This window comes from Typopeltis vanoorti, chromosome 15 (genome assembly GCF_054136105.1).
Source record: "Typopeltis vanoorti isolate ZY-2024b chromosome 15, IOZ_Tvanoo_1.0, whole genome shotgun sequence".
In the NCBI taxonomy this organism is placed as follows: Eukaryota; Metazoa; Arthropoda; class Arachnida; order Uropygi; family Thelyphonidae; genus Typopeltis; species Typopeltis vanoorti.
Window position 1 is genome coordinate 61,444,644 of NC_143563.1, and position 14,735 is coordinate 61,459,378.

The following is a 14,735-nucleotide window of genomic DNA, read 5'->3' on the forward strand; positions in this document are numbered from 1 at the left end:
CACCTCTTAGATACCACTGGGAACTTTGAACAAACCAAGCCATGATTGAAGACCCTATTCCAATATGGAAAATTTCTGTCATGTGGTCACAACATTGTTGTGACCACGTGACAAAGTTGTTTGAATATGATGACCCTCTCCACCACTCTAGATAGCACTGATGCAAGAGCAATAGGTTGATACGTTGATGATAGACATGTGTCCTTTTTTTTTTTTTTTTTCCAGAATCAGCTGCATGTGGGGCACATTTGGTGGAATAAAAGTCTCAGCAGTATTCCCAGTTTTTGTTGTAGCATGAAAGGATGTGAAATTATGTTTGGCTGAGGGGAGCACATTCCACTAGAGATGAAAGCTGCAAATATTCTGGGTTTCTGCTTAGGCTGTAGAATTGTAACTTCTCCCAAAAGTTCAAATACTAGCTGTTAGGTCAGTACCTATTCAATTCGAAGTCCTAATGCAATGCAAAATATATTGATCATATTTTTCAGCTAATGTAATTTGTAGTAAAGCTGAAAGCAAATCCTTATACCATTAGTAATATTGACACTTTCTTACTGCAAATGTCAAATTTCCCTTCCTTGGTTAAAAAATATAGGTTTTTTTTTTTTTTTTTTTTTTTTTTTATATAAATATTTCCTGCCTGAATACTTATTATACTGAAGTCAGCAATCACTACAGTGAACCTGTAAATCAATGAACTGGCTTGTTATATTGTAGTGGAAGGTTTCCTGTAGAATAACATTCATACTATAGAACTTTGGCTGGAACTTCTTTTGTAGTTTGTTAAAACTACAAAAGTTTTAACAAATAGTTAAAGTGGACTATTATGTTTCTCATCTCATCTTTTCATTAATATGTCAAATTCCACGGTGCATCATGGCAAAGAAACTTGACTTTATATAAATCTTATTAATATTTTGATATAGTAGTTAATTCTAGCTGCATAGTCTGCTATATCTATTTCTGTGATGTTTTCTGGCCAGTATGTTCATTTGTAAATAAAACTTGAGTTTCTAGCAGGTGAAATCCTTCTATCATCATAAAAAACTAGCTAACTCACTCACATTTGAAAAGCCTTTAATAAAGCTTTCTTTGGATTCTTTACTTGGCTATAGATTCACTCAGTATTGCATTTATATATTGGAAATGTGATTGTAAAATATCCTTTTAAAATATATCAGTTGAAAATATATCATATATCATAACAATTTTCTTAAATTTTTGCTTACTCATATTATTTACTTTTGTTCTCTCATTTATATATTTCAGAAACTTTATATAATCAGTTCCTTCAAAACTTGCACCAAATTTTCCAAGAAAACAGCAAAAAGATGCAGCCTGGTGAACTTTTTGTACCCTTCAATGAAGACCTAGGCTTTTGTGAGGGACTTGATGTTTCAGGCAGCTGGTCACTTAAAAACAAAGATAATTTATCTCCTTCTCCTTCCTCTCCTCCTACTTCCTCTTCTAATATGAGTAGGGACTGGTTAACAACTCTTTCAGAACCTTTATTGAAGAAGAATTTTGAAGACATTATGAACCACAATGTCATTCATGAGATTTCATACAAAAGTTCAACAATTTCAGAAATGTGAGTTATCATTTATGTCAGTTATTTAAGAAAATAACAGAAAAAAATTAATACATTTAAGTTTTTTTTTTTTTTCATTTTTAAATTTGTGCATTGTAGTGATTAAAAAAAAGAAAGAAAGAAAATGGAGATTTATATCTAATGAACTTAGTAGACATATCTCAGTTGCAACATTTCCCTTTGGTTAGAAAGACCTAGGATTTAATTTATCTAGGATGCACTGAACCTTTGCAGGGGTTTTTCAATTGAAGATGAATTTAGTTGCTCTCATGCAAAGGTGGCAAGGTTGTTTCATTTTGGAAATTAGACAGGCAGCTGAAAAACATACATAGTAAATGATCTCATAGCCCCAGTTGCATGTAGCTATAATTCCAAACAAACCAAAACCATTTTTTAGTCTCCCTGAGACAGAATGGAATCAATGAAAACAAGAGGTTAGTTGGTTGTAGTTTAAAATCACTTGTTTTTCTGGTATTATTTTTATTAGTGGTATTGTATTACTTGAATTTCAGAGCAGAGCAATACTATAAGAATGATAATATTACTCAAATTATACTATAACTGCCATTATGATATTGCTCAAATTTCATAAGAGAATTTACATGTTCAACAATTAATGTTAGCCAAGATGCATCTAAATTACAGCCAATCCCATGCGTTCTCAGTAATTTGTCTTAATTACTGAAAACGTTTTTTATAACACTAATAATGCAGTAACAAAACATCTAAATGAAATATACATCTGATTTGCACATCTAGTTTTTCCTGATGGAAACACAACCTATAGTCTTCTCATCCTACAAAACAAGCTTCATGTCCTCTTCCATTCAGGACTACTTCTCACCTGTACAACTCTTAAACACCGAAGAAATCTCAAATCCACCCAACCACATGAGATTGTTGGGGGGGGGGGCGAAGAGTTCTGATAAACACATAGAACAAAAAAAAAAATGATATTAAAGCAACTGATATAATCATAAGCAAGAATGTGTCTTAAAATCCTTTAATTCCCATGTTTCATCAAATTATAATAAATTGTTCTTTTCTTTTAGGATATATAAGAAACCTTATCAGAGGTTTTGAAGACATTCAAAGACATAGAGGTGTGTGTGCCTGTGCCGTCATCAAGTTTTTTGTTCTGATTTGTGTTGCAATGCACACATAACTGAGACTTGAACAAACTGTGCCCTAGCATATCCAACAGTTGCCAGATGGATGGCCAAATTTAAAATTGGGAATCCTGAGACAACAGATGCCCTCAGGTCTGGAAGATCTTCCACAGCGATCACACCTGAAAACATCGATGCAGTGCATGCCTTGTTCCTTTATGAGAGACAAATACCGCCAGAAACATTACAAAGACTCTGGGGATATCCAGGGAATGAGTTGGGGATCATTATCTCCTAACATCTAGACATGCAGAAGCTCTCAGCAAAGTGGGTCTCCAAATGTTTGAATGCTGACCAAAAGAGAGAACGTGTGCTGTCCTCTCAAAGGATTTTGGGTCATTTTGAGAAATCAGGTGTATGTCTGCCTCACTTACCCTATTCACCAAGCCTGGCCCATCTGACTATTTCTTATTTCCAAAATTTTTGGCTCGTATTGTGACTGTTGATGAAATATGACTTCATAGCCATGACCTAGATAGCAAACGATATGGATAGTGTAATCCCTACCAAGTAGCTCAAAAAAGGTGAAACTGTTACAGCAGCAGTTTATTCAACAGCTCTGAAGGAATTGAAGGAGGTACTGAAGAAAACATGCCATGGGAAACTAAGCAGAGGAATGTTGCTTTTGCAGGACAGTGCACCTGCTCACACTGCTCATGAACCCAACAATACACAACTCGGGCTTCAATGTCTGCCTCACTCACTCTATTCACCAAGCCTGGCCCCATCTGACTATTTCCTATTCCCAAATTTAACAAAACACTTGAAAGGAACAAAATTTACTACAGATGATGAAATTCTGCAGCTGAGGACTGGTTTGTGCAATAATGGAAAGGCTTTTTTCTTATTGGATTGCAAATGATGCAGCAGTGTTGTAACAAGTGTATAATACTTTGTGGGAATATGTAAAATAATGTGTAAATTACATGATTCTACCTCAGTTCCTTCATGGTGATTATCGCAAATTTTCAGCACACTCTCGTAGATTCTCCATTTTTGCATTATGTCTTTTGAACCAGTATTTTCATTTTTATTTCGAAAGAAATAAAAACATAAGTAATTGCTGGTTGGCAATCCATGCACAACTCAGCTTCAAACTTCTTGAATGAAGTTCTTTATTCTTTGGAAAAGCTCTCTCCGATACTGTTTTTCCCAAGTCCTATGACTTCCAGCTCTTCGAGAGACACACATGAGCAGATTCCTTCATTCTTCCTAATCACTTGTTCAAACACACACACACACACAGCACCTTGGTGTTATAAGTTTTGTAACCTCATGTATGTGTGAAACAGTAAAAAATAGAAAAGAAAAGAAAAAGAGCAACATCAAAAATAGCTACATTTTAAATTGAAGACAAAATCAGATTAATCGTTTTTGTAAGAAAAGGAAGAAAAAATTAAGCCTTTTGGTGGCTGTTTTTATTTTCAAAGTGCTCTGGTTCTTCATTAATTGGATTTAGCACTTAATTTTTTGCAGGTTATCTCCTGTCAAATGTCTCTGTTGAATAAAAGCAGTAGATCTATAATATTTACTAACAGAAATATTATAGATCTAATAAATAATTTTTTTAATAAGAGTAGTTAGTGATTCATTGTAGTACTTGGCTTAGGCCTTGACTCTTGATAATAATATTTAATTCATATGTTATTATTTGTGAATCTTAAAGTTAGAATTTTTCCTTTTATGACAAATGAGGATTTCTTTCTTATTGACTTGAAAACTCTCCAAGTATCTTTACCAAACCATACATCTATTTACTTTATCATACACTTCTTTGCCAGATGAACTATCATTTAACTTTACAGAATTTATTTTATTTTATTTTTTTTTTTAAATAATGAAATTTATTTTAGAAATATACACTTTTACACAAGAATAATGTTTAATTTGCAAATATTTCGGTCTGAATATTACAGACCATCTTCAGTGGCTACATAGGAATAGTTTTAAAAAAACAAGGTTGAATACGAATAATTGATCATTCACACACATAGAACGAGCCGCGTGATGTCATATCGCTAAGTATGAGAAGAGTAAACATTTTCAGTCATAATTAAAGATATTAAATCAGAAATTCATATAATAATCTTAAATAACATTAGACTAATATAGGAAATTTACATTAAAAAAAAATTAAGAAAAAAATTAATGTGTTATCCTGATTAAACTTTCCCAAATTTTTGATGTAGATATACGGTCATTACAATTCAAGTTAGGACGTTGAAGTAAGGCCTCCACCACACTTTCTTTAAATAAACGTTCAAATTTGTAGCGACATCTGTGTAGGAGGAGAGTCCTGGACCAAAGGATGTTGTGGCGTGTTTCTAATCCATGCTGAGCTAATCCAGATTTCTCGGGTTTGTTGTGTTGAATTGATGATTGATGCTCTTGAATTCTTTTTTCTATAAAACGTACAGTTTGTCCAAAGTAGGAAAGATTACAGTTGCAAGGAACTTGATACACACCAGGCAGAGACAAGGTTGAGCTTTTATGTTTAGAAGAAAGAAAATGGGTGGATAATTTGTTAATAGGTGTATAAGTGGCTGTTAAATCACATTTCTTCAGAATTCTTGAAATTGGTTCTGAAATCCCGGAAATGTAAGGAATTGGAACTCGACGTATTGAATCTTTGCGGTTTTGTGTTGGATTGTAAGAATCGAAAAGATGTTGTGTACTCTTTTTGGAGAAGCCATTTAGTTTCATGTGAAGTTTGATAGTTGAAAGTTCTTTCTGTAATAAATGAGAAGTTGAACAATTAGTTTTTGGCTTGTCGGATTAAACATTTTATGATTCCTGTTTTTTGACAAGGATGATGAGCAGATTCTTTGAGAATATAGCGACCTGTGAAAGTTGGTTTTCTGTAAACCAACTTTCACAGGTGTATGTTTCTAATCATTATGTGGCAAGTATCGTTAAAGAATCAAACGAAATTTATTTTATTTTTAATTTGTTCCAATTTTTGATCTTAGACCATTCATTTCCCAATGAACTTTCCTCCTGAGAACTCAAGTTTTTCATTCTGCAAAAACAAGTAGACTGGTCAAAAGAACACATACAATTGATAGACATAATATTCATAGCCGTGGTTGTTTAGGCCATGATTCCAAACAAAAGCTACCACTAATTGTTGTTATTTTGGTGATTTTTATAAATTAAAGATGCCAAGAAATTATATTCTTGGTTTAATCCTTTATCCAAGCATAAGCAAACAAAGTTTGCATGTGAAGTTTCTTCATGACTGAGTTACTTGTATATAGAGGCTAATGATTTCATATCAATTAATTGCCTTAGTATCCCATAATGCAAAGCACTCATCCTAATGGGTATGTATAATGCTATGCATTATAGGAAGGGTCACTACTCTCAGATTGGTTTTGATATTTATTGAATTCTCATCAGTGAGAACCAGACCCAGAAGGGATACCAAGTTTGAAATAATGCAGAAGTCATATAAGTATCTTTCTTACTCAGGAAAAAGATGGCTAGGTATGTATTAGATTATAATCCAGTGAATGACAGAATCATTTTTCTCAGAGTGAGTGGACATCTAATGAATATGACCATCATTCAGGTTTATGCACCCACTACAGAGACACCAGAAGAAGATATTGAAGAATTTTATGGCAAGTTACAAGAAGTGATAGATGCAACGCCAAAGTGAGATTTATTGCTATTTATCGGAGATTGGAATGCAAAAGTGGGAGAGACTGAGGAACAAGGAATAACAGGTCATTTTGGTTTAGGTATTCATAACACTGCAAGGAAGAGACTAGTTGAGTTTTGTGCAGAGAATTCTTTGTTTGTTATTTGTTTGAGCTCACATCTGCTTTAAACAACACAAAAGAAGATTGTACACATGGATATCACCTGATGGACAATACAGAAATCAAACTGACTATATACTTGGACAAAGAAGATGGAGAAGTCTAATTCAGTCTGCCAAGACTTTTCTGGTACAGACTGTGGGACAGACCATGAGTTATTAGTGGCTATGATACATGTGAAACTAGGAAACTGAAAACAACACATGTCAATCAGATATGATCTTGGAAACATACCAGCTGAATACAATAATAGTATACAGAATAGATTTAACACACTCAATTTGTGTGAAAGAGAACCAGATGAACTGTGGGAAGAGATATTAAAGATATAATTAAAACAGAAGCAAAGAAGAATATCCCAACAGTTTGTAAGAAGAAAAAGAAGTTTAAATGGCTGTCAGAAGATGCCATCAAGCTGCTCAGGAAAGGAGGAAAATGAATGTCACAGGAAATTTGCAGGAAGTACGGCATTTGAATGCTGCGTTTCAACGACAAGATAGAAGAGACAAGGAAAAAATACTTTAACCAGGAATACCAACAAATAGAAGAACCGAAACAAGAAAGGAAAAACAAGAGATCTTTTTCAAAGATCAGAGAATTAACAGGGAAGTTTAGTGCCAAGGTGACAATATTGAAAAGTAAATTCAAAGGATATCTTACAGAAGCTGCAGACATCAAAGAAAGATGGAAAGAGTATACAGAAGCCCTTTACAGAAAGGACTCCAAAATTACTTAGAAATTTGAAGAGCAGGCTTATACACAGGAGCCAGTACCACTAGAGAGTGAAGTGAGATGGGCACTGCAACAGCTATCCAGTAAGAAAGCACCAGGAGGAAATGGAATACCTATTGAACTGCTCAAAGCCCTGGGAGAAAAAAGGTAGGTAAAATTTTAACAGCTGTATATCAGCGAATTTGGATCACGACTACATGGCTCAGGGAATGGAAAAAATCAGTTTGTATACCTTTATTGAAGAAAGGCGATGCAAGAGAGTGCGAAAATTACAGAACTGTAGCACTAATTTCTCATGCAAGTAAAGTCTTACTTAAGATCATTCAGAAAAGACTGGAACCATTCATGAACAGAGAAATGCCAGGTGAACAGGCAGGATTTCTAAAAGGCAGAGGAACAAGAGATCAAATCGCCAATGTGAGATGGATAATAGAAAGAGCACAGGAAGATTAAAAGAATGTCTACCTTTGTTTCCTTGACTATAGCAAGGCTTTTGACTCTGTAGATCATGTGTGACTGTGGAATGTGTTAAGAACAATGGGAGTACCAGAGCATTTCATTATCCTTCTGAGGAATCTTTATTATGAACAAGAAGCTACTGTCCTAACAGATCTTGGAGAAACTGAGTATTTCACTATAGGTAAAGGGGTGCGACAAGAATGTATTTTATCTCTGTACCTGTTTAACTTGTACAGCGAATACATTTTAAGAATGGCAGGGCTGGAGAAGTATTCAGTTGAAATTAAAATTAGTGGAAGAAATATTAATAATTTGATGTATGTAGATGATACTACCTTGTTAGCAGAATGTGAAGAAGATTTGGAGGAACTTATTATGAAAGTTAAAGAAGAAAGTGCTAAATATGGTCTTAAACTTAACCTCAAAAAGACAAAAGTTATGGCAACACGTGAACCTAATGATTTTGAAGTAGATGGGGAGAAAATGGAAGCAGTTAACAATTCTTTGCTTCTAGGATCCCAAATTGATCAAGATGGTTATTGTTACTGAAGAAGTTAGAAGATTATTATTACTCGGAAAGAAAACAATGACAACAAAAATCAGAATCATGAAAGCAATGGTATTCCCTGTGGTACTGTATGGATGTGAAAACTGGACCCTGAGAAAGAGTGAAAGAAGGAAGATAGATGCATTTGAATTATGGGTTTGGAAACACTTACTAAGAATACCATGGACTGCAAATCAAACCATTAAATCAGTGATAGACAGAATAAAGCCAGAATTGCTCCCTCAAAGCTATGACCATCAAGCAAACATTGTCAGACATATTATGCAAGCAAATGACAGTCTGGAGAAGATGGTGATGCTTGCTAAAGTTGATGGAAGCAGGAGAAGAGGAAGACAAAAAATTAGATGGGTGGATGGAGTTAAAGAAGCAACTGGAATGCACTTGGAAATTCTGAAAGATATGGCCAGGGACAGAATGGAGAATATTCTGAACGGAGAATGTATGTTCATAGAATCACCAGGAGTCGAAAACGACCTGATGGAACATAACAACAACAACAGCATATACAATTAGTAAAAAGGTGTATCACCTTGCTACTAAATTACTCTTGATTACAGATAGATGTTTTTTCACTTGGATCAGTGTTTCACTCAGACTATTAATTAAAAATTCTTTAATTTATAGTCTAACCAAATGAAAAACTTTTGCAATTTTTAAACGTGTATATCTTTATACAAGTGAGTTTATAGATATATAAGCACTTACTATTTTCTTATAATGTTACCATTTCAGTTTGTTTGTAATAAAAATTAAATAATTTTTTAAACTTCTCTTAAATAGTAAACTGAGACTTAAAAGCCTTGTAAAGGTTTAAAATTATTAATTGGTTAATTCATTCCATTAGAATTTTAGAGAATACTAGGGCTTTCTTTCTTCAGCCCATTAGTCTAGCCTTACAGAGAGCTCTATATCCATGTGTAAAACATAGATGTCACCTTAGTTGCAAGAAACTAATAAGTGTCCTGAAAATCAAATATAAGTTGATGGAACATATGGCTTCCATACGAGTAAGTAACACTATATATATTTAAGTGTTTTTTCTTGAATTAAAGCATTTGATATGTTTTAGCATGGCATGTACTTTGGGATATTTAAAAAAAAAAACATTCACCTTGAGAAATAAAAAAAATAAAAAAAATGCTCACTCATAACTGATTTCATAAACCTAATGTATGAGAACTGCTCTATAATATAGAGTAGTTTTCATACATTTCTTTTCATAGTAGTTACAAAAATGATGAATGAAAAAATTGGAAACAGTAGCCAGTGAAAACATAAACTAGGATTGCCCATGCAGTTATAGGTCTTTAATCATACCATGAATAAAGCTCTGTTGTGGACATTCCATAGTATTTTAATACTATCCTTTCTCTCTGAAGAAAATGAATGAGTAAACAGTCACTGGAATTTGATTAAAAGTGAGATATCATGTTTCTGGGTAACCAGGTTGATAGAAGCTTTATTGTTTCTCTTGGAGATAGTCTATTCACACCATTTGTAAACAGTACAGTGTATACTGTCTTTCATCACCTGTAGCAACTTACTGACATGAATTCATGAATAAAGAAATGTTTACAATTTTCACTTGCCAGAAATATGAAAGAAAGAAAGAAGAAGTTGAAGCCTTAATACCCAATTCACACTGAAAATCAAAATAGTGTTTCAATTTATGACAGCTGAAAACATAAATAATTTTGGGTCAAAATATTTTGCCTCAGAATTCTTCTGTGCTTTTGGATATTTAGCTTGAAACTCTCTCTCTCTCTCTCTCTCTCTCTCTCTCTCTCTCTCTCTGTGTGTGTGTGTGTGTGTGTGTGTGTGTGTGTGTGTGTGTGTGTGTGTGTGTGTGTAGTAGAAATCTAAAACATGAAGCTTGTGGTCCTGATTATCCATTGAATTGCTTATTTTCAAGCATAAGTTCGTCCATATGTGCATGATTTTCATCTGAGAGAATGCTGTGTGTACAACCAGAATTATCTCAGTGAAAATCAGATAAAATAATGTTATGATTTCCTGAAACCTGTTCAAATGATGTTCTGAAACCTGTATGTGAGGATATTATTTAATGAAAAGTTTTTAATGTTCAGTTTGCCATCTCGTCCTTCTTTAGATGTCATGTTGGAGGCTTAATGGATTTTTTTACAACACTCAAAAAGAATTAAAATAGAATTTAATACTTCCTATATTTCGTCCTAGTCACTAGGACATCTACGGGGATTACAGAAACAATTAATGTAACATATGCACAAATAACAAACAATACTAAGCCCAACCACGTGGGTGACACTGAAGTCTTATCTAGGTAGAGCGCCCTCTAAGGGCAGTAGTAGGTGGCCTGGAATGTAAGGTGGGAACTCTGGTGATGAGTGTTTCCCCAAATCTCAGGAAGCTTAATGCAACCATATTTATTGAGATTTGGTTGGTTTCTGAGAGCTGCTGCTGCTTCTAAGAAAAGTCTCTCTTTCTTGAATTTGCTGTGGTGGAGCATGGTGGTTTTCTTCCATGATACTCTGTGGGTGGTGTCCAAAACATGGTCAGCCAAGCCTGAATGGCCATAGTTGTGTTTGAAAATGTAAGACTTGTGTTCCTCTAGACGGATGGATGCTGATCTGCCTGTCTGTCCAAAGTACGCCAGCTTACAGGAACAGGGTACTTTGTAAACTCCAGGCAGAGAGAGAGGAGGGAGCTGATCTTTCGTAGAACGGATAAGGGTAGCCAGTTTGCGGTGGGGCTTATATGCTGTGTGTAGATTGTACTGTTTTAGTATCTTGGCTATTTTTTCAGATGTGCCACGGATGTAGGGTATGGTGATGGCATTTTTAAAATCTTGTTGACGAGAAGGAAGGGGAATGGGGGAGGAGTTGATTATTTTTTTGATACTGTGATCGCTGTAGCCATTGGAGAGGAAAGTGCTGTGTATGTGGTTAAGCTCAGTAGTGAGGGCGGTTCCACTGGAACAAAGATTGTGGGCTCTATTGGTAAGAGTTTTAATGATGCCATATTGTTGCGAGGGGTGGTGGTGGGAGAGTTTGTGAATGTATCTGCCTGTGTGTGTGGATTTTCTGTATACAGTGAAGTATGTAACATGCACTTAAAAACTTACAATACTAAGCTCAACCACGTGGGTGACACTACAGTCCTATCTAGGTGGAGCACCCTCTAAGGGCGGTCGTAGGTGGCCTGGAATGTAAGGTGGGACCTCTGGTGATGAGTTTTTCCCAAATCTTCGGAAGCTTAATGCAACCGTATTTATTTAGATTTAGTTGGTTTCTACATTCACAAACTTTCCCACCACCACCCCTCGCAACAATATGGCATCATTAAAACTCTTACCAATAGAGCCCACAATCTTTGTTCCAGTGGAACCGCCCTCACTACTGAGCTTAACCACATACACAGAACTTTCCTCTCCAATGGCTACAGCGATCACAGTATCAAAAAAATAATCAACTCCTCCCCCATTCCCCTTCCTTCTCGTCAACAAGATTTTAAAAATGCCATCACCATACCCTACATCCGTGGCACATCTGAAAAAATAGCCAAGATACTAAAACAGTACAATCTACACACAGCATATAAGCCCCACCGCAAACTGGCTACCCTTATCCGTTCTACGAAAGATCAGCTCTCTCCTCTCTCTCTCTGCCTGGAGTTTACAAAGTACCCTGTTCCTGTAAGCTGGCGTACTTTGGACAGACAGGCAGATCAGCATCCATCCGTCTAGAGGAACACAAGTCTTACATTTTCAAACACAACTATGGCCATTCAGGCTTGGCTGACCATGTTTTGGACACCACCCACAGAGTATCATGGAAGAAAACCACCATGCTCCACCACAGCAAATTCAAGAAAGAGAGACTTTGTGTCACCCACGTGGTTGGGCTTAGTATTGTTTGTTATTTGTGCATATGTTACATTAATTGTTTTTGTAATCCCCGTAGATGTCCTACTGACTAGGACGAAATATAGGAAGTATTAAATTCTATTTTAATTCTTTTTGAGTGTTGTAAAAAAATCCATTAAGCCTCCAACATGATGTCCTCACAGCATTTAAGCTTCTACACACGTATTCTAATCATCCGTGGAGAAGAACTAGCATGCAAATCCAAGCAATACAGTAAGTCAAAACTACGACTATCTAGGCAACTAAATAGGCTGGCCTTTTTAAAACGATGTCGGGACACAAGAGTGATATCAAACTACGTTAAAATGAAGATCAATTTCCATTCTAAAAAAGCACTTCGTATATATAACCGTGCCAGCCAGGCATTACTCCGCAAGCAAATCGCCTCTACACGTGCTACCCTCGCAGTGACGAACGCCGCCATTGGCTCCTTACATTCAGAGCTCTCCACCGTTCTTAACCCTGAACTTTGGTCGATTCTTTCTGGCATTTCGGAAACTTCCGCACAGGGAGAATTCCAAAAAATAAAAAATAAACACAAACACATCAAGAAATTTAGCAACCTTGTGAAAAACAAACCACAACCACAAATTCAACCACTCCAGACAGTAATAAACCTCTCTTCCAAAAGGCTCAACGACGATGCCGTCAGCGCCCTTTGCCTCGGCCATAATTTTGCCGTCGCTCCGAAGCAAGTGCCGGTGCTTGACGTAATGGTGAACATCGAACGTGGAATCGGTCGCTTACCGTCGGAGATAGCTAACAACATCAGACTTGACGTAGCCAACATCCTCGCGCATTCTTCTCCGCGAAAAAGTAATTTATCATATGCCCAACGCACGGCTCTCCTGAAACTACGTAAAGAAAAAAGTATCGTCATCACCAGAGCGGATAAGGGTAATGCCACTGTCGTTCTTAATACCAGTGAATATAAGCGTAAAATGAACATTATCCTCCGCGATCGCGCTACCTACATCCCGCTAGAACACGACCCCACAAAAACACAAGTTAAGAAACTTAAAATTTTACTCAAAAAAGTATCTTCCTGGCCCCCTGATGTCACGAAAAAACTTAAACCTTTCTGCTCCCGTCCCCCCCGAATATACGGTTTACCAAAAATCCACAAACCCAATTCCACACTCAGGCCTATAGTAGATTAGTAGATGCTACCAATGCACCTTGCTATAGACTATCTAAACAGCTGGCCAACTCTCTGATCCCCCACACCGGAAAGTCCCCTTCCTATATAAAAAACTCGACCCACTTTAAAGCCCTCACAGAAAATTTAACCTTGAAGAAGACAGACATATTGGTAAGCTTTGATATCTCCTCTTTGTTTACCAATATTCCCTTAATTGATGCCTTATCTCTCTTAGAAAACGTTTTTCCCTCTGACATCTTAGATCTCTTTTCGTTTGCTATTAACTCTGGGTATTTCTCTTGGAACAAAAAAATCTACAAGCAGATAGAGGGAACTGCCATGGGTTCCCCCCCCCTCTCACCCCCCCTTGCCAATTTCTATATGGAAGATTTCGAAAAACGAGCCATAGACTCAGCCCCATTCAAACCTTCTATCTGGCTAAGATATGTAGATCATGTGTTCTCCATTTGGCCTCATGGCCCAGACATGTTAGACTCCTTCCTCAGTCATCTCAATAGTCTACATCCAAGAATCCAGTTCACTATGGAAAAGGAAAAACAATTGTTTACCCTTCCTAGACACCTTAGTCACACGCCTGCCTAATGATACACTTACCTTCACCGTATACAGAAAACCCACACACACACAGGCAGATACATTCACAAACTCTCGCAACAATATGGCATTATTAAAACTCTTACCAAGAGAGCCCACAATCTTTGTTCCAGTGGAACCGCCCTCACTACTGAGCTTAACCACATACACAGCACTTTCCTCTCCAATGGCTACAGCGATCACAGTATCAAAAAAATAATCAACTCCTCCCCCATTCCCCTTCCTTCTCGTCAACAAGATTTTAAAAATGCCATCACCATACCCTACATCCGTGGCACATCTGAAAAAATAGCCAAGATACTAAAACAGTACAATCTACACACAGCATATAAGCCCCACCGCAAACTGGCTACCCTTATCCGTTCTACGAAAGATCAGCTCTCCTCTCTCTCTCTCTCTGCCTGGAGTTTACAAAGTACCCTGTTCCTGTAAGCTGGCGTACTTTGGACAGACAGACAGACAGATCAGCATCCATCCGTCTAGAGGAACACAAGTCTTACATTTTCAAACACAACTATGGCCATTCAGGCTTGGCTGACCATGTTTTGGACACCACCCACAGAGTATCATGGAAGAAAACCACCATGCTCCACCACAGCAAATTCAAGAAAGAGAGACTTTTCTTAGAAGCAGCAGCAGCTCTCAGAAACCAACCAAATCTCAATAAATATGGTTGCATTAAGCTTCCTAAGATTTGGGAAACACTCATCACCAGAGTTCCCACCTTACATT

The 14,735-nt window shown here is 36.5% G+C and overlaps 1 protein-coding gene across 3 annotated transcripts in view; it reads left to right on the forward strand.

The window, feature by feature from the left end:
- The window catches only part of LOC150098799 (gamma-tubulin complex component 5-like), a 304,536-nt gene that overhangs the window by 198,377 nt on the left and 91,424 nt on the right, over positions 1-14,735 (forward strand). For all 3 annotated transcript variants that reach the window (XM_090405102.1, XM_090405103.1, XM_090405104.1), the window contains exons 13-14: positions 1,270-1,591; positions 9,188-9,350. In XM_090405102.1, coding sequence (XP_090261228.1) covers positions 1,270-1,591; positions 9,188-9,350 — 485 coding nt within the window. The remainder of the gene's footprint in view (positions 1-1,269; positions 1,592-9,187; positions 9,351-14,735) is intronic.